Genomic DNA, 24557 nt, shown 5'->3' with positions numbered 1-24557 from the left:
ATATACCTAAAAAATTATTTAAAGCTAATCGTATATACCTAAAACATGTTTTTGTATAAAACATGTCGATTAAGAGCAGTTACAATTTTTTAAACACAATTGATCGAAATCCGTTCTTAAAATTATTAAAAATCGTGTTTTTCTGAGGGCAAATTTTTGAGTTGATAAACTTGTTGTTGCAAAATGCTAAGCCTGACCCTGTATTGTTGTTTTTATAAAAACAACGTTTTTTTATTAGTGGAGAACGATGATAATATTTACCAGGGGTAAGGTAGGGAATACCTAGGTTTCGAAAAGAGCCACCAATCCTCATCAGTTCCATTGTTTTTTGTCTGGGATATTCTCCCCAGAAGTTATATTAAAAATAACTTCTAAGACAAAAAACATTTTTTTACCCAAGTGACGAGATCGTATGCTCAATAGAAGAGGAACCAAGGAATTAAATAAAACTAAAATTCTTTTGGAAAATCTTCTAAATCTAACAACGGCACTTATAAACATTTACATCTTTATCCACTTGTTATACTTTTGTTCTACCTGAACGAAGTAGCATAACCATTGTAACACTCAGTCTACGCGGCGTTATGGTGGGGTTCCGCACTAGCTCAGGAGGGAGCGGTTATCCAGGTGGTTCTCAACCATGCCACAATCAACCCTAGGTAATGAACACTTAAAGAATTGAATCGAATAAACTCAAACTTAAAACTGAAAAACAAACATACACCAATGACACAGGAGCTTGATATTATTGCTCCCCCACTTTGCCCACCCATCCTTGAGCCTTTAGTCCATAAACACACAAAAATTTAAAAGGGCCCCAAAAAGCCACACACACTCTTCTTCTTCTAAATCTTACAACGGCACTTATAAACATTTGCATCTTTATCCACTTGTTATACTTTCGTTCTACCTGAACGAAGTAGCATAACCATTGTAACACTCAGTCTACGCGGCGTTATGGTGGGGTTCCGCACTAGCTCAGGAGGGAGCGGTTATCCAGGTGGTTCTCAACCATGCCACAATCAACCCTAGGTAATGAACACTTAATGAATTGAATCGAATAAACTCAAACTTAAAACTGAAAAACAAACATACACAACATACACCAATGACACAGGAGCTTGATATTATTGCTCCCCCACTTTGCCCACCCATCCTTGAGCCTTTAGTCCATAAACACACAAAAATTTAAAAGGGCCCCAAAAAGCCACACACACTCTTCTTCTTCTTCTAAATCTTACAACGGCACTTATAAACATTTACATCTTTATCCACTTGTTATACTTTCGTTCTACCTGAACGAAGTAGCATAACCATTGTAACACTCAGTCTACGCGGCGTTATGGTGGGGTTCCGCACTAGCTCAGGAGGGAGCGGTTATCCAGGTGGTTCTCAACCATGCCACAATCAACCCTAGGTAATGAACACTTAAAGAATTGAATCGAATAAACTCAAACTTAAAACTGAAAAACAAACATACACAACATACACCAATGACACAGGAGCTTGATATTATTGCTCCCCCACTTTGTCCACCCATCCTTGAGCCTTTAGTCCATAAACACACAAAAATTTAAAAGGGCCCCAAAAAGCCACACACACTCTCTTACTTACAACGCCTCTCTCTCTCTCACACACACAACAAAATTTAGCACAACATATTATTCTTGAAACAATTAGACATTAAACTTTTTTACAAAAAGTGTCAAATTTAGAAAACTTTGGTTCGCATTAGCCGGTGTAGGACATACCCAGAGGAGAAAATCTCAAGCCCCGGTCAAAGGCCGGCTACTTACAAAAGGTATCCAATTTAGAAAACTTTGGTTCCGGTGTGGGACATACCCAGAGGAGAAAATCTCAAGCCCCGGCCGAAGGCTGACGACTGCTACGCGACATAAACCATTTTTTTTTTTATTGAAAACATCATTTTAATGAACTGGTTAGAATCGGGTTATGCGGATGGAAAGACCCCATCTCTGGACCCGGAAACGGTATAAGTACAAATTGTAACATTTTGGAAAGGTAAGAGTGTCAGCTATAATTTGGAAACAATTTTGTTGACCCTCATAATGGGCCCTTTTTTTGACTTTTTGGGGGTTTCATAAAAAATCCGGGTCCAAAAAATCGATATTTTGACTATAACTTACGAACCATGACAAATTCATGTGACCACTTGTTGGATAGGTATTTCCATAATCTTTCAATCGATACCCATATTGTCTATATCGGGTAAGTGGATCCGGGTCCATGCGGGATCTTGACTAGAGTTGTTCCAAAATTAGGAGTAGTATGTAAAATGACAATTTTGACATAAACATTGAAATGTACATGGATAATAAAACTGACAGCACATATATAAAAAATATTCCCTCTGGCAGAGCCCTAATTTAGAACGTGTATATTCACGTGAGTGATTTTTTTCATGGTGGCGTTTTTTTCGCTCTTCCCGGCGTCTTTTAATTTCACTATCATGACGTTGTGATATTTCATGATTCTGCTTATTACCATATTTATCTTTCCTGCAATCTGGTCCGCCCTTCTTTAAATATTCCTCATTTCTTTTTCTATCTACAAGAGGTTCATATCCATATTCTGCCCTTTTCTTACTTTTAATATCTCGTTGATTGTCCGCGTCTACCCATTGAGATTGTTTAACCATCTTAATCCGTTTTGTTCTTGACTTCGATGTAACCCTTTTCTTCCGTTTTTCATTCTCATTTTGGTCCGAGGCCGAACTGTTTAAAGATTTTGATTCACTGATTCTACTTTCAGAGGAAGAAATGTCCTTTTCTGTCATTCGCTTCTTAGTATTTTTGTTTGGGGCTTTTTTATTTTTACTTAATTTTTTTTTTGTTTTTTCCCTTTTATTCGAAGGATTTTTCTTTTTGGTCATCTTCTTATTTTTGCCTTTATGTTTTTCCTTACTTTCTGAATCATTTGAAGATTCCGACGACGAAAAAGGCGATGGTGCAAACAATTCCGAAGATAAACTATCTGAAGATATTGATTCGTTGCTGCTACTTTCGCTTTTCAAAAAATTATCTTTTGAAGAAGAGTTGTCTTTGTCAGTCCTTCGCTTTATAGTTTTATTCTTAGCGGCTATTTTATTTTTACCTACAAATTTTTTAGTTTTTTCCTTTTTTTTCGAAGAATTTTTCTTCTTGGTCATTTTCTTATTTTTGCCTTTATGTTTTTTCTTATTTTCTGAATCACTTGAAGAATCGTCGTCGGATGGTGCAGACAATTCCGATGATAAAGAACTTGATGATGAGGACGAGGGTGCAGATTTCGGAGCAATCTTTAGGAGTTGACACAATTCATTAGTTATTCATTAGTTATTAGTTATTCTACCTGAACGAAGTAGCATAACCATTGTAACACTCAGTCTACGCGGCGTTATGGTGGGGTTCCGCACTAGCTCAGGAGGGATCGGTTATCCAGGTGGTTCTCAACCATGCCACAATCAACCCTAGGTAATGAACACTTAAAGAATTGAATCGAATAAACTCAAACTTAAAACTGAAAAACAAACATACACCAATGACACAGGAGCTTGATATTATTGCTCCCCCACTTTGCCCACCCATTCTTGAGCCTTTAGTCCATAAACACACAAAAATTTAAAAGGGCCCCAAAAAGCCACACACACTCTTCTTCTTCTAAATCTTACAACGGCACTTATAAACATTTGCATCTTTATCCACTTGTTATACTTTCGTTCTACCTGAACGAAGTAGCATAACCATTGTAACACTCAGTCTACGCGGCGTTATGGTGGGGTTCCGCACTAGCTCAGGAGGGAGCGGTTATCCAGGTGGTTCTCAACCATGCCACAATCAACCCTAGGTAATGAACACTTAATGAATTGAATCGAATAAACTCAAACTTAAAACTGAAAAACAAACATACACAACATACACCAATGACACAGGAGCTTGATATTATTGCTCCCCCACTTTGCCCACCCATCCTTGAGCCTTTAGTCCATAAACACACAAAAATTTAAAAGGGCCCCAAAAAGCCACACACACTCTTCTTCTTCTTCTAAATCTTACAACGGCACTTATAAACATTTACATCTTTATCCACTTGTTATACTTTCGTTCTACCTGAACGAAGTAGCATAACCATTGTAACACTCAGTCTACGCGGCGTTATGGTGGGGTTCCGCACTAGCTCAGGAGGGAGCGGTTATCCAGGTGGTTTTCAACCATGCCACAATCAACCCTAGGTAATGAACACTTAAAGAATTGAATCGAATAAACACAAACAAAAAACTGAAAAAACAAACATACACAACATACAACAATGACACAGGAGCTTGATATTATTGCTCCCCCACTATGCCCACCCATCCTTGAGCCTTTAGTCCATATACACACAAAAAATTTAAAAGGGCCCCAAAAAGCCACACACACTCTCTTACTTACAACGCCTCTTTCTCTCTCTCACACAACAAAATTTAGCACAACATATTATTCTTGAAACAATTAGACATTAAACTTATTTATTTTAAACATCATTGTTTTCTTAATTTCGACATGAACACATAAGAATAAAACTGGACTTTTTATACCGGAACGAAAAAATTGTGAGTCAATACTCAGATTACTTTTTTTATTACACCGCTAGGAGCGCCAAATTTTGGTCAAAAAAACTACTCTAAATTCTGCCTAAAGGAGCTCGCTTAGACGAAAGTTTTGGGCATTCTAAATTCTTGTTCCAAAAAATATAGAAATGGTCTAGCTGTAAATTTTGAGAAAACCCTACACTCCCGAGGAAAAATTACCTGGGCATTAAATATCCTCACAATTATTTCTTAAGTACTATTTATCTAACTACAAACAATACATTTATCTTATATACTAAACTATACAATAACAAAAAAATTTTTTTATATAGTTTTTTTTTTCTTTCTTTTGGTTAAATGCCGATAATCATTAATCGACGAATTTCATATTTTTTTCTATTTTAATAGTTCATCTTTGACAAGGAAAAGGAACTTAATATGACTCTTTTAGCGGGATTTGGCTTTCATTCTTTTCTCCAGAGGAGAAAATCTCAAGCCCCGGCCGAAGGCCGGCTTTTTACAAAAAGTGTCAAATTTAGAAAACTTTGGTTCGCGTTAGCCGGTGTAGGACATACCCAGAGGAGAAAATCTCAAGCCCCGGTCAAAGGCCGGCTACTTACAAAAGGTATCCAATTTAGAAAACTTTGGTTCCGGTGTGGGACATACCCAGAGGAGAAAATCTCAAGCCCCGGCCGAAGGCTGACGACTGCTACGCGACATAAACCATTTTTTTTATTGAAAACATCATTTTAATGAACTGGTTAGAATCGGGTTATGCGGATGGAAAGACCCCATCTCTGGACCCGGAAACGGTATTAGTACAAATTGTAACATTTTGGAAAGGTAAGAGTGTCAGCTATAATTTGGAAACAATTTTGTTGACCCTCATAATGGGCCCTTTTTTTGACTTTTTGGGGGTTTCATAAAAAATCCGGGTCCAAAAAATCGATATTTTGACTATAACTTACGAACCATGACAAATTCATGTGACCACTTGATGGATAGGTATTTCCATAATCTTTCAATCGATACCCATATTGTCTATATCGGGTAAGTGGATCCGGGTCCATGCGGGATCTTGACTAGAGTTGTTCCAAAATTAGGAGTAGTATGTAAAATGACAATTTTGACATAAACATTGAAATGTACATGGATAATAAAACTGACAGCACATATATAAAAAATATTCCCTCTGGCAGAGCCCTAATTTAGAACGTGTATATTCACGTGAGTGATTTTTTTCATGGTGGCGTTTTTTTCGCTCTTCCCGGCGTCTTTTAATTTCACTATCATGACGTTGTGATATTTCATGATTCTGCTTATTACCATATTTATCTTTCCTGCAATCTGGTCCGCCCTTCTTTAAATATTCCTCATTTCTTTTTCTATCTACAAGAGGTTCATATCCATATTCTGCCCTTTTCTTACGTTTAATATCTCGTTGATTGTCCGCGTCTACCCATTGAGATTGTTTAACCATCTTAATCCGTTTTGTTCTTGACTTCGATGTAACCCTTTTCTTCCGTTTTTCATTCTCATTTTGGTCCGAGGCCGAACTGTTTAAAGATTTTGATTCACTGATTCTACTTTCAGAGGAAGAAATGTCCTTTTCTGTCATTCGCTTCTTAGTATTTTTGTTTGGGGCTTTTTTATTTTTACTTAATTTTTTTTTTTTTGTTTTTTCCCTTTTATTCGAAGGATTTTTCTTTTTGGTCATCTTCTTATTTTTGCCTTTATGTTTTTCCTTACTTTCTGAATCATTTGAAGATTCCGACGACGAAAAAGGCGATGGTGCAAACAATTCCGAAGATAAACTATCTGAAGATATTGATTCGTTGCTGCTACTTTCGCTTTTCAAAAAATTATCTTTTGAAGAAGAGTTGTCTTTGTCAGTCCTTCGCTTTATAGTTTTATTCTTAGCGGCTATTTTATTTTTACCTACAAATTTTTTAGTTTTTTCCTTTTTTTTCGAAGAATTTTTCTTCTTGGTCATTTTCTTATTTTTGCCTTTATGTTTTTTCTTATTTTCTGAATCACTTGAAGAATCGTCGTCGGATGGTGCAGACAATTCCGATGATAAAGAACTTGATGATGAGGACGAGGGTGCGGATTTCGGAGCAATCTTTAGGAGTTGACACAATTCATTAGTTATTCCGCCCAAACCAATGGATGTGAAAAAGTTAATGGAGAAGCGTATATTTCGGGGATTATCTTTGTGGAATAGTCCCGCCAAAGTTCCAGCTAAAACTTCAGTCTTAAGTTTTTTATTAAAGTGATCCAGACCCATGTATTCGACCAATTCTTGAAAGAAAATTTTTATAAAAATACAACGTGATGTTATTGCGTCACCTTCAGTTAGCTTTATGCAGTCTAAAACATCCCAACTAATTGCATCGGTAAACAACAAATGAGCAAAGAATTTGCTTATATTCCGCAAACGATTTGTATCTAAACAATGCGTAGTCTGACAGATATCCTTGAAGATTTCTTTGAATGGTTCTATATAAGACTTGTTAATTTTACAAAATCGGTGGGCTAAAAGGCCATAGAACTTCGCATAGGTTCTTTGTTCAGCGCAGCAATCTAACAATATTTGGCAAAACTCATTTTCTTGACAAGTTTCCAATTGCATTTTCATTAATTTTTGGGCACATTCCTCATAATCGAAACTGGAATTTAAGGTAAGATATATTGTTCTTCTTAACGCAATCAGATTCGGTTTCGTTTCATCAATAATGCCACCACTCGTGTATTTATCATTAACCTCATTTTTGCCCTTATCACAGTCAGATAATGCAGTTTCGGAATTACTACCCGAACCGAAGGAGCCATCCGAATCTGAAGCATGGCTACCCAAAATATTCTTACTAAGTGCTTTATATTTCTCTTCATTGGTCTCGTACTGATCGTCGAATTTAAATTCGTCTAAAAATTAATAAATTTAATGACAAAAAAATAATTTATTAATTTCTATTAACTTACTCAATATATCTTTCGGGTATGTGACATCTTCCAACAATAGCAAATGAGTGAATTGAGCATATTCTTCTACCAATTCTAAGGACTCAATAATCGATTGATGGTCTTTAAAGCCATCTCTGCGTACTTGAAATAAAACTTCAATCATATATTGTACACGTTTATCCAACTTGCCTTGATGCAAGATATTTTTAAGCAATTCAAAAATGCCTCCAACCCTATCCGATGATACCTCTGTCAATTTCATACCACATTCCTTAAGAAATGTTATGGCCACTTCAACATTATCATCAGTCGGCGATTCAATTAAGAGTGTTAGAATTTCTAGGGCCAAAATTTCATGTGCCACCCTTTGATTAACCAAGTGAGCAATAAAATGTGAAGAAGACAAACAAATGGTCTTATCGTTACACCCAAATGCTCGTTTGAACTGTATGACCAAACGTTTCAACAGCAATTTCCCAATATTGGGAAATTTTGAATTAATAATGGCCACCATGGCGGCATAAACATGGGTAAATGTTGGCGATGCAGCTTGAGCTTGTATTATGGAATGGCAAAGCACGTCTCTACCACGTACTATATTTTCCTTAAGCAATTTTCGGGCGATAACTGCAACACAATCCACATTGACTTTATTGATGTAACCATGTATGTATTTCTCAAGAGCTTCACGAGCTATACTTTGATATGCAGCCGATGATTTGTCCGTAATTTCTGCCTGCATCATACGCAATTTTTCGGGTGGTAAATTCAATTCGTCTCTTCTTTCATCTTCATCTCTTCTTTTGATTGGCTCAGATCGGCGTAACGGTAGCCTTTCATAATCTGACGACATCGAACGATATCCTTCATGTCGTCTATCTTGTGAACGAATTCGTCGTGGATATCTTGATGGAAGCTTCTTTTCCGGCCTTCGAAATCGACTGTGAGATCTAGTTCGGCTTCTGCTAGATCCCATTCTTTGTCTTAGTCGATTGTCCTTGTCCCTGGAGACAGACCTTTTGGTCGTAGAAGAATCTCGGCCGTGTCCAAAGGAAGTTCTTCGATTTCTTAATACACTTTTTTTATATCTTGATAGACTTTTTTCTACTGAATGAGTTCGGCTAATGTGTCCAGAATAACTTAAACGTGTGTTTCCAGAACGGCTTCTATAGGCGGATAGTTGTTTTTCTTTGGAGAGAGCTCACACAAAAGATTTTTTTTTAGTCTTCTCTGTATTTTTACATTCTTCTGTCTTTGTCATTAGTTCTACTGGGTGTTCATTCGAATCCGTTGTGTAATTATGGTTAGTATTTATGCTATCTTCCTTGGGAAGCATTTCATTCGATCCATCCTCTCTAGGAAATCTTTCAACTAATTTTTCTTCTGCTTCCTTGCATATAGTATATGATAGATCACGTACTACTTCCAATACGACTTCCCTTCGCTCTGATAGAACTTTTGATTTGTTATTTTTGAAATATGTTTTGGAAGACACTTCTCCATCACTTGATCCACTTGTGGACCCCGACATGTAATCAGAAGACGACGAAGACTCAGAACTAGGTTTATTTTTCGGTTTTCGAGATTCGTCGTCGGTGGCGTTCATATTTTTGTTGTTGTCAGGCTCTGTTTATTGTTTATTCGAGAGTCGTTATTGAAATCCTATGAGATTTATATTTATCTTATGATAAACTGAGGGTGTTACGTCCAGATTAACCGCCAGGTTATTTTCTTAATATATCGATAAAAGGTTTCGATTCTAAGAAATATATTGCCATTAAGAGAACAAGGGTAGGTAACCCGTCTTTTAATACCCAAAGTTCTGAAACGAGGGAAGTTAGAAACGTTGCTACCTATCGATAGCATCGATTTTCCCTAATTATAGGGTGGCTCAGAACATCGTAATTTTCCATTTAATCTCTTTTTCAAATGTTCGACAGAAACAGTAATGCAACATACTTTTAAACAATATTTATTTATAAAAAAATTATGAATGAAAATGTTAAAAAAAAAAAAAAAAAATTTTGCTTGCTAATGAATTGTCATACTTCATACATAATATAGCAAACGGAAATTGTTGGACTAACAATAAAATTTTGACTTCTCAAAGAAACATTAAACGGCACCGGGACACCTCTAACAGAAGCTATATGCTAAATGATATTTTAAGACCTAACGATTATTTTAGCACATAACATTCTCCAAATCAGTTTTTGGTAGAATAAATTTAGGGCTGTTTGCCTTGGGCTTGGTTTGTGTGTATTTTTTCTGCGCAAGAAAATTTGGATATACCTAAAAAAATTATTTAAAGCTAATCGTATATACCTAAAACATGTTTTTGTATAAAACATGTCGATTAAGAGCAGTTACAATTTTTTAAACACAATTGATCGAAATCCGTTCTTAAAATTATTAAAAATCGTGTTTTTCTGAGGGCAAATTTTTGAGTTGATAAACTTGTTGTTGCAAAATGGTAAGCCTGACCCTGTATTGTTGTTTTTATAAAAACAACGTTTTTTTATAAGTGGAGAACGATGATAATATTTACCAGGGGTAAGGTAGGGAATACCTAGGTTTCGAAAAGAGCCACCAATCCTCATCAGTTCCATTGTTTTTTTTTTTTTTTTTTTTTTTTTTTTTTTTTTTTTTTTTCTTATTGTTTAATTTATTGAATCTTTCATATATTTAATGAAAATAACAATAAGGTTTCATATCTTATATACTAATATTTTTATAGGGAGGTTGTCAATACAATCACCCCATATTTTTTTCATGCTTTAATTATTATTGTTTTTTTTTTTTTTATAATATAGATGTGTGTTATTTTGTGGGCTTGTGGATACAGTTATATCCGTGAATTGATTGGATAGGTAGTTAAGATTAGTTTAGTTTTTTTAGATACAGATATATCTAAGTGAATCGCGGACTACAGAAATAGTCTTACGGATATAATGTTGCTTTGTTTAGATACAGTTATATCTAATCATCCCGCGGACTACAGTAATAGTCTTATCGATTTCTTCACTAATCTTCCCGCGGACTACAGTAATAGTCTTTTCGATTTCTTCACAGAAGCAGCTTCCAATTTAGCATACTACTACCTGTAGAAGTATAAAAGTGGGCGACGTTCAATTGGCCAGACAAGAGCTGAAAATAATGAGAGCGTAAGACAAAAAAAATAAACTATATGATAGAAAGAGTGTCACGTCTGCGCAGTCTATCGTGGCCTCCGAATAGTAGGAGTTGGCGGGCCAAGTTATTTGGGTGCTCGGATAGTTTGTTTAAGTACCTGCGGCAAAGCTTCTTTATTTCTTCTTCAACAGTAAGTATATTTAGGTCCTTGTGGATGTTTGCGTTCCTTATGTACCATGGTGCACCTGTAATAGATCGAAGAATATTCGACTGTCTTCTTTGTAGTTTACTTACGTTAGAGGCACTAGCTGTACCCCAGAGCTGTATGCCATACGTCCAAATTGGCTTTATTATAGTCTTATATAATAGGACTTTATATTCTAATTTAATAGAAGAACGTATACCAATTAACCACTCAAGATTGGCCTTTTTTAGTTTAATTTGTGTGATTTTTGCATCGATGTGTTGCTTCCATGTAAGTCTTCGGTCCAGGTGCATTCCGAGATATTTTACGGTATCTTTCTGTGGAACTTGAGTATTAAAGATTTTTATCGTGGGGCAAAGTTCACGTCTTAGAGCAAAAGTAACATGTATGCACTTGCTGGCATTTACTGATATTCTCCATTTTGTCAGCCAATTTTCGAGAAGATATACATGGTATTGTAGTTTTTCCGACGCAATCAGAGGATCCTTGTGTATGCTAATGAAAGCAGTATCATCAGCAAACGTTGAGGTTAGAGTTTCATTGGTTGTGGGCATATCGGCAGTAAATAACACGTACAGAATTGGTCCTAAGATACTACCCTGTGGGACGCCAGCCAATATTTTTCTCGAATTTGAAAGTATGTCTTTCGATTTAACAACAAACGTACGATTTGACAAATAACTACAAAAAAGTTTATGAGTGTTTTTAGGTAGAGTTTCACAAATTTTGTATAGAATTCCAAGATGCCAGACTCTGTCAAACGCTTGGGAAATGTCTATAAATAGCGCCGAGCAGTACTCCTTCCTTTCGAATGCCATTCTAATGTTTGTGACTATGCGGTGCACTTGCTCAATAGTACTGTGGTTCTTACGGAAGCCGAATTGGTGGTCGGGGATAATACTGCTATTTGTAATATGGGGAGTTAACTTCCTTAGTAAAGTTGTTTCGAACAGCTTTGAGAGTATAGATAGGAGACTGATGGGTCTATACGATTTTACCTGCGTTGGATCTTTTCCAGGTTTCGGAATCATTACTATTTCAGATTCTTTCCATACAGACGGGAAGTACCCTACTCGAAGAATGCTGTTAAATATAAATAACAATAATTTAACGGCCGGTGTTGGTAATTTCTTGAGCATGTTTGGAGTAATTCTATCTTTACCCGGGGATTTTTTTAGTTTTATCGAGGCTATAGAACTTTCGATTTCTTTTAGAGAAAATCGTATTGGATTCGGAACAATGTCGTCAATTAAAGGTTGAACAACTGTCGATGGTCCGGGATTTGGGGTAAATACAGATTCAAGATGTTCGGCAAATGCGTTTACTTTTTCTTCTGTAGATCTTGCCCAAGTCCCATTTTCTAGGCGAATTGGAGATTCGTGGGCGATAGGTCTTCTCAAGTTTTTTGTGGCTTTCCATAAGCTGTAGTCAGTTCTCTCTGTGGGATCCAGGTTATTTAGGAATATTTTTAGGTTTCGCTCTTCATTTAATCTGAGTGCTTGTTGTAAGAGTTTTTCACATTCTTTTAGTTTTTCCCGAAACCTAGGTGATCGGTGCTTCTGCCATTCTCTTCTGGCCTTCCTTTTATCAGACACGAGTTTTCGAATGGTCGATGGATTATGGGAATTATTTTCTAGTTTTGAAAATTTAGTGGGAGTGGCAACATTGACAGCGGTGTTGACTATCGAAGTAAATATTTTAACTGCATTGTCAATTTCTTCTCCGGACTTTAGAGGAGTGTTAGAATTCACATGTGTACTGACATATTTTTTGTACTTCATCCAGTTTGTATATTTATTTGGTAGATAATCCGGGGAAGTTGCGAGTTGAACATCATTTAATGTTATTATAGTTGGGGAATGGTCTGACGACAAGTCAAACGAGGGTACCACGGACATTTGTTCCCTCTTAATATTCTTTGTTACCGCAAAGTCAATTAAGTCAGGACGTTTTTGCAGGTCTGAAGGCCAGTAAGTAGGCTGGCCAGTAGATAACACGTCCAGTTTAGCGGACGAAATGGAGTTTAAAAGCTGTCTACCTCTGGGTGTAATAAGTCTAGATCCCCAGAAGGTGTGTTTGGCATTATAATCTCCAGCTGCAATGAATCTACTACCAAGAGATGAGAAAAAGTGTGCGAATTCATCTTTGCTTATACTATGTCTCGGAGGACAATATATTGCAGATATAGCTGTATTCGTTGAAGATAGTGCAACTGTTGTAGCTTGTAGGTGGTCAAACTTATATTCTGGCATGGGGTAATGCTGAATTTTATTAGAAATTATCACCGCGGTGCCACCGCAAGCTCTCCCACTAGGGTGTTTAGTGTCGTATGTACTGTAACCGTTTATTCTAAAACAGTTTCTAGAAGTGAAATGAGTTTCAGATACCAGTAAAATGTGTATGTTGAGTGAGTGAATAAAGTTTTCGACCTCGTGTTTATGTTGGCTTAAGCCGTTTGCGTTCCAAAACAGATTCGAATTTTATCTATTTTTGTTTTAAAACTATTTGCATAATCATAGATTGATTTCTCACAATATCTTGCATCATGCTTTGCATACTTGTCATAAAAGAATTCATGGTGACGATTAGTTTTTCAATAGATGATTCTATATTTGAATTTTTATAGTTAGGTGAGTCATTTCTCAAAGTATCAGAATATAAGTATTGCATATTCTGTGAGGGGAGATTGTAATTAGGAGCGGTGGTTTCATTCCTCTTGTTTAGCTCGGGGAACTCAGCTGTTTTGATATTAAATTGTGGATTTTCCCGTACCCGGTAGCTTGTAGGCTTTTTTGTGGCTAAGCTAGATTTTGTTAAGTGGATATATACAGGACATCCTCTGTAGTTTGCAGTATGATTTCCACCGCAATTGCTGCACTTTTTGACGCTTGGGTCAGTTTTGGGATGTGGACATTCCGATGATTTGTGGAGGTCACCACAAGTAACACAAACCGATAGCAATTTACAGTACGTTTTGGTATGCCCATACTCTTGGCAGTTTGTACATTGAGGTTGGCCTTTTCTTTTTTGAGGTTCTTCAATTTTCACACCGCGATTACAAAGAAGCCTAAGGCTATAAATTGGATGAAATTGTCCCTTTTTCTTTAGTTGCGAAGATTCGTATGTTAGTTCTACTTTAAACATAGGTTGCGGAATTTTATCTTTATTGAAAATGTTGATGATAGACTTTGTTTCGAATCCTTCTGCTGCGAGAGCATCTTTTATGTCCTCTATGGGTGTAGAACTATGAAGGCCTTTAATGACGACGACTAGTCCTTTTGAGCTCTTAATCTGATAGGTGTAATAATTCTTCTTCTCAGAATCCAGAGCACGAACTAGGTCCTTATAATGCGACTCAGTATAGGTTTGTATTTTCGTCTCTTGGAGATTTCCTCTCTTAAGAGATACCACGTGAAAATTAGGTTTACCCAATATTTGGGAGAGTTTGTTCACAAGATTGTTTGTGGTTTCTTCGCGAAGATATAGTGGGGGAGGTTTTTGGGATCTAACCGGTTGTATCATTTCATCAGTCTCGTTATTCGAGCCGAGAATTGAGAATCTGTTGTTGCGGTCATTGTTTATAGACTTTAGGGTTTTAGCTTTTGGTTCCTTGGTTGGAGTTCTAGAACTAGCCTTACGCTTTGTTACTAAGACATATCGGTCCATGCCTGGAGGAACTATGTTTTGCTTCTTGTTTTTTTCAAGAGACGCATGCTTACTTGAAGCGATAGTTTCTTGATGTACAATCGCATCGTGTGATAGCACCTTTATAGAATTTATTTTGGGCGTGTTTACATTGTTTTGTTTATATGACATTTCTGTTGTTTCGTTGGGAGTAGTCTCACCTGGCAAGTTTTTGTCATGAAAAACTCTCGGCGATGCCGATTTAGAACGGCTTTGGGGTTTAGCTGTAAGATACCAGCTTTCGTGGCGTTTTGGCGCGGTCGATCTGAAATCTGTCGACGTCAACTTAAGGTATACGTTTTGCCCGTTCTCACTTACATTTCTCTCTTCCGTATGAGAGAGTGACATACACTTGTTGTTGTTAACACTATAACAAACCGATTTATGTGCTTGGGGAAAAAGAGGATAAAGTAGAAAAAAAAACTATTTTGCAAAAATTCTTAATAAAAAGGATTTTTTAGCAGGTTTTTTTTTAGATTATATTTCCTGAGATTATTTAATAGCGTACTGTTTGCTTTTATATTATTTATTTTGCTTTGCTTGTGAAAAAAAAACACCTTTCATTAGCAACGAAAAATAAAACGCGTCCGTACTTACAGTGAATTTGAATATACCATTGTTTTTTGTCTGGGATATTCTCCCCAGAAGTTATATTAAAAATAACTTCTAAGACAAAAAACATTTTTTTACCCAAGTGACGAGATCGTATGCTCAATAGAAGAGGAACCAAGGAATTAAATAAAACTAAAATTCTTTTGGAAAATCTTCTAAATCTAACAACGGCACTTATAAACATTTACATCTTTATCCACTTGTTATACTTTTGTTCTACCTGAACGAAGTAGCATAACCATTGTAACACTCAGTCTACGCGGCGTTATGGTGGGGTTCCGCACTAGCTCAGGAGGGAGCGGTTATCCAGGTGGTTCTCAACCATGCCACAATCAACCCTAGGTAATGAACACTTAAAGAATTGAATCGAATAAACTCAAACTTAAAACTGAAAAACAAACATACACCAATGACACAGGAGCTTGATATTATTGCTCCCCCACTTTGCCCACCCATCCTTGAGCCTTTAGTCCATAAACACACAAAAATTTAAAAGGGCCCCAAAAAGCCACACACACTCTTCTTCTTCTAAATCTTACAACGGCACTTATAAACATTTGCATCTTTATCCACTTGTTATACTTTCGTTCTACCTGAACGAAGTAGCATAACCATTGTAACACTCAGTCTACGCGGCGTTATGGTGGGGTTCCGCACTAGCTCAGGAGGGAGCGGTTATCCAGGTGGTTCTCAACCATGCCACAATCAACCCTAGGTAATGAACACTTAAAGAATTGAATCGAATAAACACAAACAAAAAACTGAAAAAACAAACATACACAACATACACCAATGACATAGGAGCTTGATATTATTGCTCCCCCACTATGCCCATCCATTCTTGAGCCTTTAGTCCATATACACACAAAAAATTTAAAAGGGCCCCAAAAAGCCACACACACTCTTCTTCTTCTAAATCTTACAACGGCACTTATAAACATTTACATCTTTATCCACTTGTTATACTTTCGTTCTACCTGAACGAAGTAGCATTACCATTGTAACACTCAGTCTACGCGGCGTTATGGTGGGGTTCCGCACTAGCTCAGGAGGGAGCGGTTATCCAGGTGGTTCTCAACCATGCCACAATCAACCCTAGGTAATGAACACTTAAAGAATTGAATCGAATAAACACAAACTTAAAACTGAAAAAACAAACATACACAACATACAACAATGACACAGGAGCTTGATATTATTGCTCCCCCACTATGCCCACCCATCCTTGAGCCTTTAGTCCATATACACACAAAAAAATTAAAAGGGCCCCAAAAAGCCACACACACTCTCTTACTTACAACGCCTCTCTCTCTCTCACACACACAACAAAATTTAGCACAACATATTATTCTTGAAACAATTAGACATTAAACTTATTTATTTTAAACATCATTGTTTTCTTAAAACTAATTTCGACATGAACACATAAGAATAAAACTGGACTTTTTATACCGGAACGAAAAAATTGTGAGTCAATACTCAGATTACTTTTTTTATTACACCGCTAGGAGCGCCAAATTTTGGTCAAAAAAACTACTCTAAATTCTGCCTAAAGGAGCTCGCTTAGACGAAAGTTTTGGGCATTCTAAATTCTTGTTCCAAAAAATATAGAAATGGTCTAGCTGTAAATTTTGAAAAAACCCTACACTCACTAAGGAAAAATTACCTGGGCATTAAATATCCTCACAATTATTTCTTAAGTACTATTTATCTAACTACAAACAATACATTTATCTTATATACTAAACTATACAATAACAAAAAATATTTTATATAGTTTTTTTTTTTTCTTTCTTTTGGTTAAATGCCGATAATCATTAATCGACGAATTTCATATTTTCTATTTTAATAGTTCATCTTTGACAAGGAAAAGGAACTTAATATGACTCTTTTAGCGGGATTTGGCTTTCATTCTTTTCTCCAGAGGAGAAAATCTCAAGCCCCGGCCGAAGGCCGGCTTTTTACAAAAAGTGTCAAATTTAGAAAACTTTGGTTCGCGTTAGCCGGTGTAGGACATACCCAGAGGAGAAAATCTCAAGCCCCGGTCAAAGGCCGGCTACTTACAAAAGGTATCCAATTTAGAAAACTTTGGTTCCGGTGTGGGACATACCCAGAGGAGAAAATCTCAAGCCCCGGCCGAAGGCTGACGACTGCTACGCGACATAAACCATTTTTTTTATTGAAAACAACATTTTAATGAACTGGTTAGAATCGGGTTATGCGGATGGAAAGACCCCATCTCTGGACCCGGAAACGGTATTAGTACAAATTGTAACATTTTGGAAAGGTAAGAGTGTCAGCTATAATTTGGAAACAATTTTGTTGACCCTCATAATGGGCCCTTTTTTTGACTTTTTGGGGGTTTCATAAAAAATCCGGGTCCAAAAAATCGATATTTTGACTATAACTTACGAACCATGACAAATTCATGTGACCACTTGATGGATAGGTATTTCCATAATCTTTCAATCGATACCCATATTGTCTATATCGGGTAAGTGGATCCGGGTCCATGCGGGATCTTGACTAGAGTTGTTCCAAAATTAGGAGTAGTATGTAAAATGACAATTTTGACATAAACATTGAAATGTACATGGATAATAAAACTGACAGCACATATATAAAAAATATTCCCTCTGGCAGAGCCCTAATTTAGAACGTGTATATTCACGTGAGTGATTTTTTTCATGGTGGCGTTTTTTTCGCTCTTCCCGGCGTCTTTTAATTTCACTATCATGACGTTGTGATATTTCATGATTCTGCTTATTACCATATTTATCTTTCCTGCAATCTGGTCCGCCCTTCTTTAAATATTCCTCATTTCTTTTTCTATCTACAAGAGGTTCATATCCATATTCTGCCCTTTTCTTACGTTTAATATCTCGTTGATTGTCCGCGTCTACCCATTGAGATTGTTTAACCATCTTAATCCGTTTTGTTCTTGACTTCGATGTAACCCTTTTCTTCCGTTTTTCATTCTCATTTTGGTCCGAGGCCGAACTGTTTAAAGATTTTGATTCACTGATTCTACTTTCAGAGGAAGAAATGTCCTTTTCTGTCATTCGCTTCTTAGTATTTTTGTTTGGGGCTTTTTTATTTTTACTTAATTTTTTTTTTGTTTTTTCCCTTTTATTCGAAGGATTTTTCTTTTTGGTCATCTTCTTATTTTTGCCTTTATGTTTTTCCTTACTTTCTGAATCATTTGAAGATTCCGACGACGAAAAAGGCGATGGTGCAAACAATTCCGAAGATAAACTATCTGAAGATATTGATTCGTTGCTGCTACTTTCGCTTTTCAAAAATTATCTTTTGAAGAAGAGTTGTCTTTGTCAGTCCTTCGCTTTATAGTTTTATTCTTAGCGGCTATTTTATTTTTACCTACAATTTTTTTAGTTTTTTCCTTTTTTTTCGAAGAATTTTTCTTCTTGGTCATTTTCTTATTTTTGCCTTTATGTTTTTTCTTATTTTCTGAATCACTTGAAGAATCGTCGTCGGATGGTGCAGACAATTCCGATGATAAAGAACTTGATGATGAGGACGAGGGTGCAGATTTCGGAGCAATCTTTAGGAGTTGACACAATTCATTAGTTATTCCGCCCAAACCAATGGATGTGAAAAAGTTAATGGAGAAGCGTATATTTCGGGGATTATCTTTGGGGAATAGTCCCGCCAAAGTTCCAGCTAAAACTTCAGTCTTAAGTTTTTTATTAAAGTGATCCAGACCCATGTATTCGACCAATTCTTGAAAGAAAATTTTTATAAAAATACAACGTGATGTTATTGCGTCACCTTCAGTTAGCTTTATGCAGTCTAAAACATCCCAACTAATTGCATCGGTAAACAACAAATGAGCAAAGAATTTGCTTATATTCCGCAAACGATTTGTATCTAAACAATGCGTAGTCTGACAGATATCCTTGAAGATTTCTTTGAATGGTTCTATATAAGACTTGTTAATTTTACAAAATCGGTGGGCTAAAAGGCCATAGAACTTCGCATAGGTTCTTTGTTCAGCGCAGCAATCTAACAATATTTGGCAAAACTCATTTTCTTGACAAGTTTCCAATTGCATTTTCATTAATTTTTGGGCACATTCCTCATAATCGAATCTGGAATTTAAGGTAAGATATATTGTTCTTCTTAACGCAATCAGATTCGGTTTCGTTTCATCAATAATGCCACCACTCGTGTATTTATCATTAACCTCATTTTTGCCCTTATCACAGTCAGATAATGCAGTTTCGGAATTACTACCCGAACCGAAGGAGCCATCCGAATCTGAAGCATGGCTACCCAAAATATTCTTACTAAGTGCTTTATATTTCTCTTCATTGGTCTCGTACTGATCGTCGAATTTAAATTCGTCTAAAAATTAATAAATTTAATGACAAAAAAATAATTTATTAATTTCTATTAACTTACTCAATATATCTTTCGGGTATGTGACATCTTCCAACAATAGCAAATGAGTGAATTGAGCATATTCTTCTACCAATTCTAAGGACTCAATAATCGATTGATGGTCTTTAAAGCCATCTCTGCGTACTTGAAATAAAACTTCAATCATATATTGTACACGTTTATCCAACTTGCCTTGATGCAAGATATTTTTAAGCAATTCAAAAATGCCTCCAACCCTATCCGATGATACCTCTGTCAATTTCATACCACATTCCTTAAGAAATGTTATGGCCACTTCAACATTATCATCAGTCGGCGATTCAATTAAGAGTGTTAGAATTTCTAGGGCCAAAATTTCATGTGCCACCCTTTGATTAACCAAGTGAGCAATAAAATGTGAAGAAGACAAACAAATGGTCTTATCGTTACACCCAAATGCTCGTTTGAACTGTATGACCAAACGTTTCAACAGCAATTCCCCAATATTGGGAAATTTTGAATTAATAATGGCCACCGTGGCGGCATAAACATGGGTAAATGTTGGCGATGCAGCCTGAGCTTGTATTATGGAATGGCAAAGCACGTCTCTACCACGTACTATATTTTCCTTAAGCAATTTTCGGGCGATAACTGCAACACAATCCACATTGACTTTATTGATGTAACCATGTATGTATTTCTCAAGAGCTTCCCGAGCTATACTTTGATATGCAGCCGATGATTTGTCCGTAATTTCTGCCTGCATCATACGCAATTTTTCGGGTGGTAAATTCAATTCGTCTCTTCTTTCATCTTCATCTCTTCTTTTGATTGGCTCAGATCGGCGTAACGGTAGCCTTTCATAATCTGACGACATCGAACGATATCCTTCATGTCGTCTATCTTGTGAACGAATTCGTCGTGGATATCTTGATGGAAGCTTCTTTTCCGGCCTTCGAAATCGACTGTGAGATCTAGTTCGGCTTCTGCTAGATCCCATTCTTTGTCTTAGTCGATTGTCCTTGTCCCTGGAGACAGACCTTTTGGTCGTAGAAGAATCTCGGCCGTGTCCAAAGGAAGTTCTTCGATTTCTTAATACACTTTTTTTATATCTTGATAGACTTTTTTCTACTGAATGAGTTCGGCTAATGTGTCCAGAATAACTTAAACGTGTGTTTCCAGAACGGCTTCTATAGGCGGATAGTTGTTTTTCTTTGGAGAGAGCTCGCACAAAAGATTTTTTTTTAGTCTTCTCTGTATTTTTACATTCTTCTGTCTTTGTCATTAGTTCTACTGGGTGTTCATTCGAATCCGTTGTGTAATTATGGTTAGTATTTATGCTATCTTCCTTGGGAAGCATTTCATTCGATCCATCCTCTCTAGGAAATCTTTCAACTAATTTTTCTTCTGCTTCCTTGCATATAGTATATGATAGATCACGTACTACTTCCAATACGACTTCCCTTCGCTCTGATAGAACTTTTGATTTGTTATTTTTGAAATATGTTTTGGAAGACACTTCTCCATCACTTGATCCACTTGTGGACCCCGACATGTAATCAGAAGACGACGAAGACTCAGAACTAGGTTTATTTTTCGGTTTTCGAGATTCGTCGTCGGTGGCGTTCATATTTTTGTTGTTGTCAGGCTCTGTTTATTGTTTATTCGAGAGTCGTTATTGAAATCCTATGAGATTTATATTTATCTTATGATAAACTGAGGGTGTTACGTCCAGATTAACCGCCAGGTTATTTTCTTAATATATCGATAAAAGGTTTCGATTCTAAGAAATATATTGCCATTAAGAGAACAAGGGTAGGTAACCCGTCTTTTAATACCCAAAGTTCTGAAACGAGGGAAGTTAGAAACGTTGCTACCTATCGATAGCATCGATTTTCCCTAATTATAGGGTGGCTCAGAACATCGTAATTTTCCATTTAATCTCTTTTTCAAATGTTCGACAGAAACAGTAATGCAACATACTTTTAAACAATATTTATTTATAAAAAAAATTATGAATGAAAATGTTAAAAAAAAAAAAAAAATTTGCTTGCTAATGAATTGTCATACTTCATACATAATATAGCAAACGGAAATTGTTGGACTAACAATAAAATTTTGACTTCTCAAAGAAACATTAAACGGCACCGGGACACCTCTAACAGAAGCTATATGCTAAATGATATTTTAAGACCTAACGATTATTTTAGCACATAACATTCTCCAAATCAGTTTTTGGTAGAATAAATTTAGGGCTGTTTGCCTTGGGCTTGGTTTGTGTGTATTTTTTCTGCGCAAGAAAATTTGGATATACCTAAAAAAATTATTTAAAGCTAATCGTATATACCTAAAACATGTTTTTGTATAAAACATGTCGATTAAGAGCAGTTACAATTTTTTAAACACAATTGATCGAAATCCGTTCTTAAAATTATTAAAAATCGTGTTTTTCTGAGGGCAAATTTTTGAGTTGATAAACTTGTTGTTGCAAAATGGTAAGCCTGACCCTGTATTGTTGTTTTTATAAAAACAACGTTTTTTTATAAGTGGAGAACGATGATAATATTTACCAGGGGTAAGGTAGGGAATACCTAGGTTTCGAAAAGAGCCACCAATCCTCATCAGTTCCATTGTTTTTTGTCTGGGATATTCTCCCCAGAAGTTATATTAAAAATAACTTCTAAGACAAAAAACATTTTTTTACCCAAGTGACGAGATCGTATGCTCAATAGAAGAGGAACCAAGGAATTAAATAAAACTAAAATTCTTTTGGAAAATCTTCTAAATCTAACAACGGCACTTATAAACATTTACATCTTTATCCACTTGTTATACTTTTGTTCTACCTGAACGAAGTAGCATAACCATTGTAACACTCAGTCTACGCGGCGTTATGGTGGGGTTCCGCACTAGCTCAGGAGGGAGCGGTTATCCAGGTGGTTCTCAACCATGCCACAATCAACCCTAGGTAATGAACACTTAAAGAATTGAATCGAATAAACTCAAACTTAAAACTGAAAAACAAACATACACCAATGACACAGGAGCTTGATATTATTGCTCCCCCACTTTGCCCACCCATCCTTGAGCCTTTAGTCCATAAACACACAAAAATTTAAAAGGGCCCCAAAAAGCCACACACACTCTTCTTCTTCTAAATCTTACAACGGCACTTATAAACATTTGCATCTTTATCCACTTGTTATACTTTCGTTCTACCTGAACGAAGTAGCATAACCATTGTAACACTCAGTCTACGCGGCGTTATGGTGGGGTTCCGCACTAGCTCAGGAGGGAGCGGTTATCCAGGTGGTTCTCAACCATGCCACAATCAACCCTAGGTAATGAACACTTAAAGAATTGAATCGAATAAACACAAACAAAAAACTGAAAAAACAAACATACACAACATACACCAATGACATAGGAGCTTGATATTATTGCTCCCCCACTATGCCCATCCATTCTTGAGCCTTTAGTCCATATACACACAAAAAATTTAAAAGGGCCCCAAAAAGCCACACACACTCTTCTTCTTCTAAATCTTACAACGGCACTTATAAACATTTACATCTTTATCCACTTGTTATACTTTCGTTCTACCTGAACGAAGTAGCATTACCATTGTAACACTCAGTCTACGCGGCGTTATGGTGGGGTTCCGCACTAGCTCAGGAGGGAGCGGTTATCCAGGTGGTTCTCAACCATGCCACAATCAACCCTAGGTAATGAACACTTAAAGAATTGAATCGAATAAACACAAACTTAAAACTGAAAAAACAAACATACACAACATACAACAATGACACAGGAGCTTGATATTATTGCTCCCCCACTATGCCCACCCATCCTTGAGCCTTTAGTCCATATACACACAAAAAATTTAAAAGGGCCCCAAAAAGCCACACACACTCTCTTACTTACAACGCCTCTCTCTCTCTCACACACACAACAAAATTTAGCACAACATATTATTCTTGAAACAATTAGACATTAAACTTATTTATTTTAAACATCATTGTTTTCTTAAAACTAATTTCGACATGAACACATAAGAATAAAACTGGACTTTTTATACCGGAACGAAAAAATTGTGAGTCAATACTCAGATTACTTTTTTTATTACACCGCTAGGAGCGCCAAATTTTGGTCAAAAAAACTACTCTAAATTCTGCCTAAAGGAGCTCGCTTAGACGAAAGTTTTGGGCATTCTAAATTCTTGTTCCAAAAAATATAGAAATGGTCTAGCTGTAAATTTTGAAAAAACCCTACACTCACTAAGGAAAAATTACCTGGGCATTAAATATCCTCACAATTATTTCTTAAGTACTATTTATCTAACTACAAACAATACATTTATCTTATATACTAAACTATACAATAACAAAAAATATTTTATATAGTTTTTTTTTTTTCTTTCTTTTGGTTAAATGCCGATAATCATTAATCGACGAATTTCATATTTTCTATTTTAATAGTTCATCTTTGACAAGGAAAAGGAACTTAATATGACTCTTTTAGCGGGATTTGGCTTTCATTCTTTTCTCCAGAGGAGAAAATCTCAAGCCCCGGCCGAAGGCCGGCTTTTTACAAAAAGTGTCAAATTTAGAAAACTTTGGTTCGCGTTAGCCGGTTTAGGACATACCCAGAGGAGAAAATCTCAAGCCCCGGTCAAAGGCCGGCTACTTACAAAAGGTATCCAATTTAGAAAACTTGGTTCCGGTGTGGGACATACCCAGATGAGAAAATCTCAAGCCCCGGCCGAAGGCTGACGACTGCTACGCGACATAAACCATTTTTTTTATTGAAAACAACATTTTAATGAACTGTTTAGAATCGGGTTATGCGGATGGAAAGACCCCATCTCTGGACCCGGAAACGGTATTAGTACAAATTGTAACATTTTGGAAAGGTAAGAGTGTCAGCTATAATTTGGAAACAATTTTGTTGACCCTCATAATGGGCCCTTTTTTTGACTTTTTGGGGGTTTCATAAAAAATCCGGGTCCAA

The 24557-nt window shown here is 36.4% G+C and overlaps 2 protein-coding genes across 2 annotated transcripts; both read right to left on the bottom strand.

The window, feature by feature from the left end:
- Nucleotides 1–4311: 4311 nt before the first annotated feature.
- Nucleotides 4312–9529, bottom strand: LOC131802546 (male determiner protein Mdmd(V)-like). The gene is made up of 2 exons (XM_059122867.1): nt 7553–9529; nt 4312–7495 (listed from the first exon to the last, which is right to left on the bottom strand). Exons 1-2 carry the CDS (start codon nt 8508–8510, stop codon nt 5670–5672), a joined length of 2784 nt encoding a protein of 927 aa, XP_058978850.1. The 5' UTR covers nt 8511–9529; the 3' UTR covers nt 4312–5669.
- Nucleotides 9530–18355: 8826 nt separating this feature from the next.
- LOC131802504 (male determiner protein Mdmd(V)-like) lies at nt 18356–24554 on the bottom strand. The gene is made up of 2 exons (XM_059122852.1): nt 19590–24554; nt 18356–19532 (listed from the first exon to the last, which is right to left on the bottom strand). Exons 1-2 carry the CDS (start codon nt 21175–21177, stop codon nt 18463–18465), a joined length of 2658 nt encoding a protein of 885 aa, XP_058978835.1. The 5' UTR covers nt 21178–24554; the 3' UTR covers nt 18356–18462.
- Nucleotides 24555–24557: the final 3 nt, after the last annotated feature.

Source organism: Musca domestica, unplaced genomic scaffold, assembly GCF_030504385.1.
Source record: "Musca domestica strain aabys unplaced genomic scaffold, Musca_domestica.polishedcontigs.V.1.1 210, whole genome shotgun sequence".
Classification (NCBI taxonomy): domain Eukaryota; kingdom Metazoa; phylum Arthropoda; class Insecta; order Diptera; family Muscidae; genus Musca; species Musca domestica.
This window is presented reverse-complemented; position numbering and strand designations above follow the sequence as displayed.

What these genes read in the sequence shown, in the direction of transcription:
- LOC131802546 (XM_059122867.1), bottom strand. Translation starts at nt 8,510, where the DNA reads ATGGGATCTAGCAGAAGCCGAACTAGATCTCACAGTCGATTTCGAAGG. An exon ending in ATACCCGAAAGATATATTGA is followed by an intron (nt 7,496 to 7,552) that starts GTAAGTTAATAG and finishes ATTAATTTTTAG; the next exon opens with ACGAATTTAAATTCGACGAT.
- LOC131802504 (XM_059122852.1), bottom strand. Translation starts at nt 21,177, where the DNA reads ATGAACGCCACCGACGACGAATCTCGAAAACCGAAAAATAAACCTAGT. An exon ending in ATACCCGAAAGATATATTGA is followed by an intron (nt 19,533 to 19,589) that starts GTAAGTTAATAG and finishes ATTAATTTTTAG; the next exon opens with ACGAATTTAAATTCGACGAT.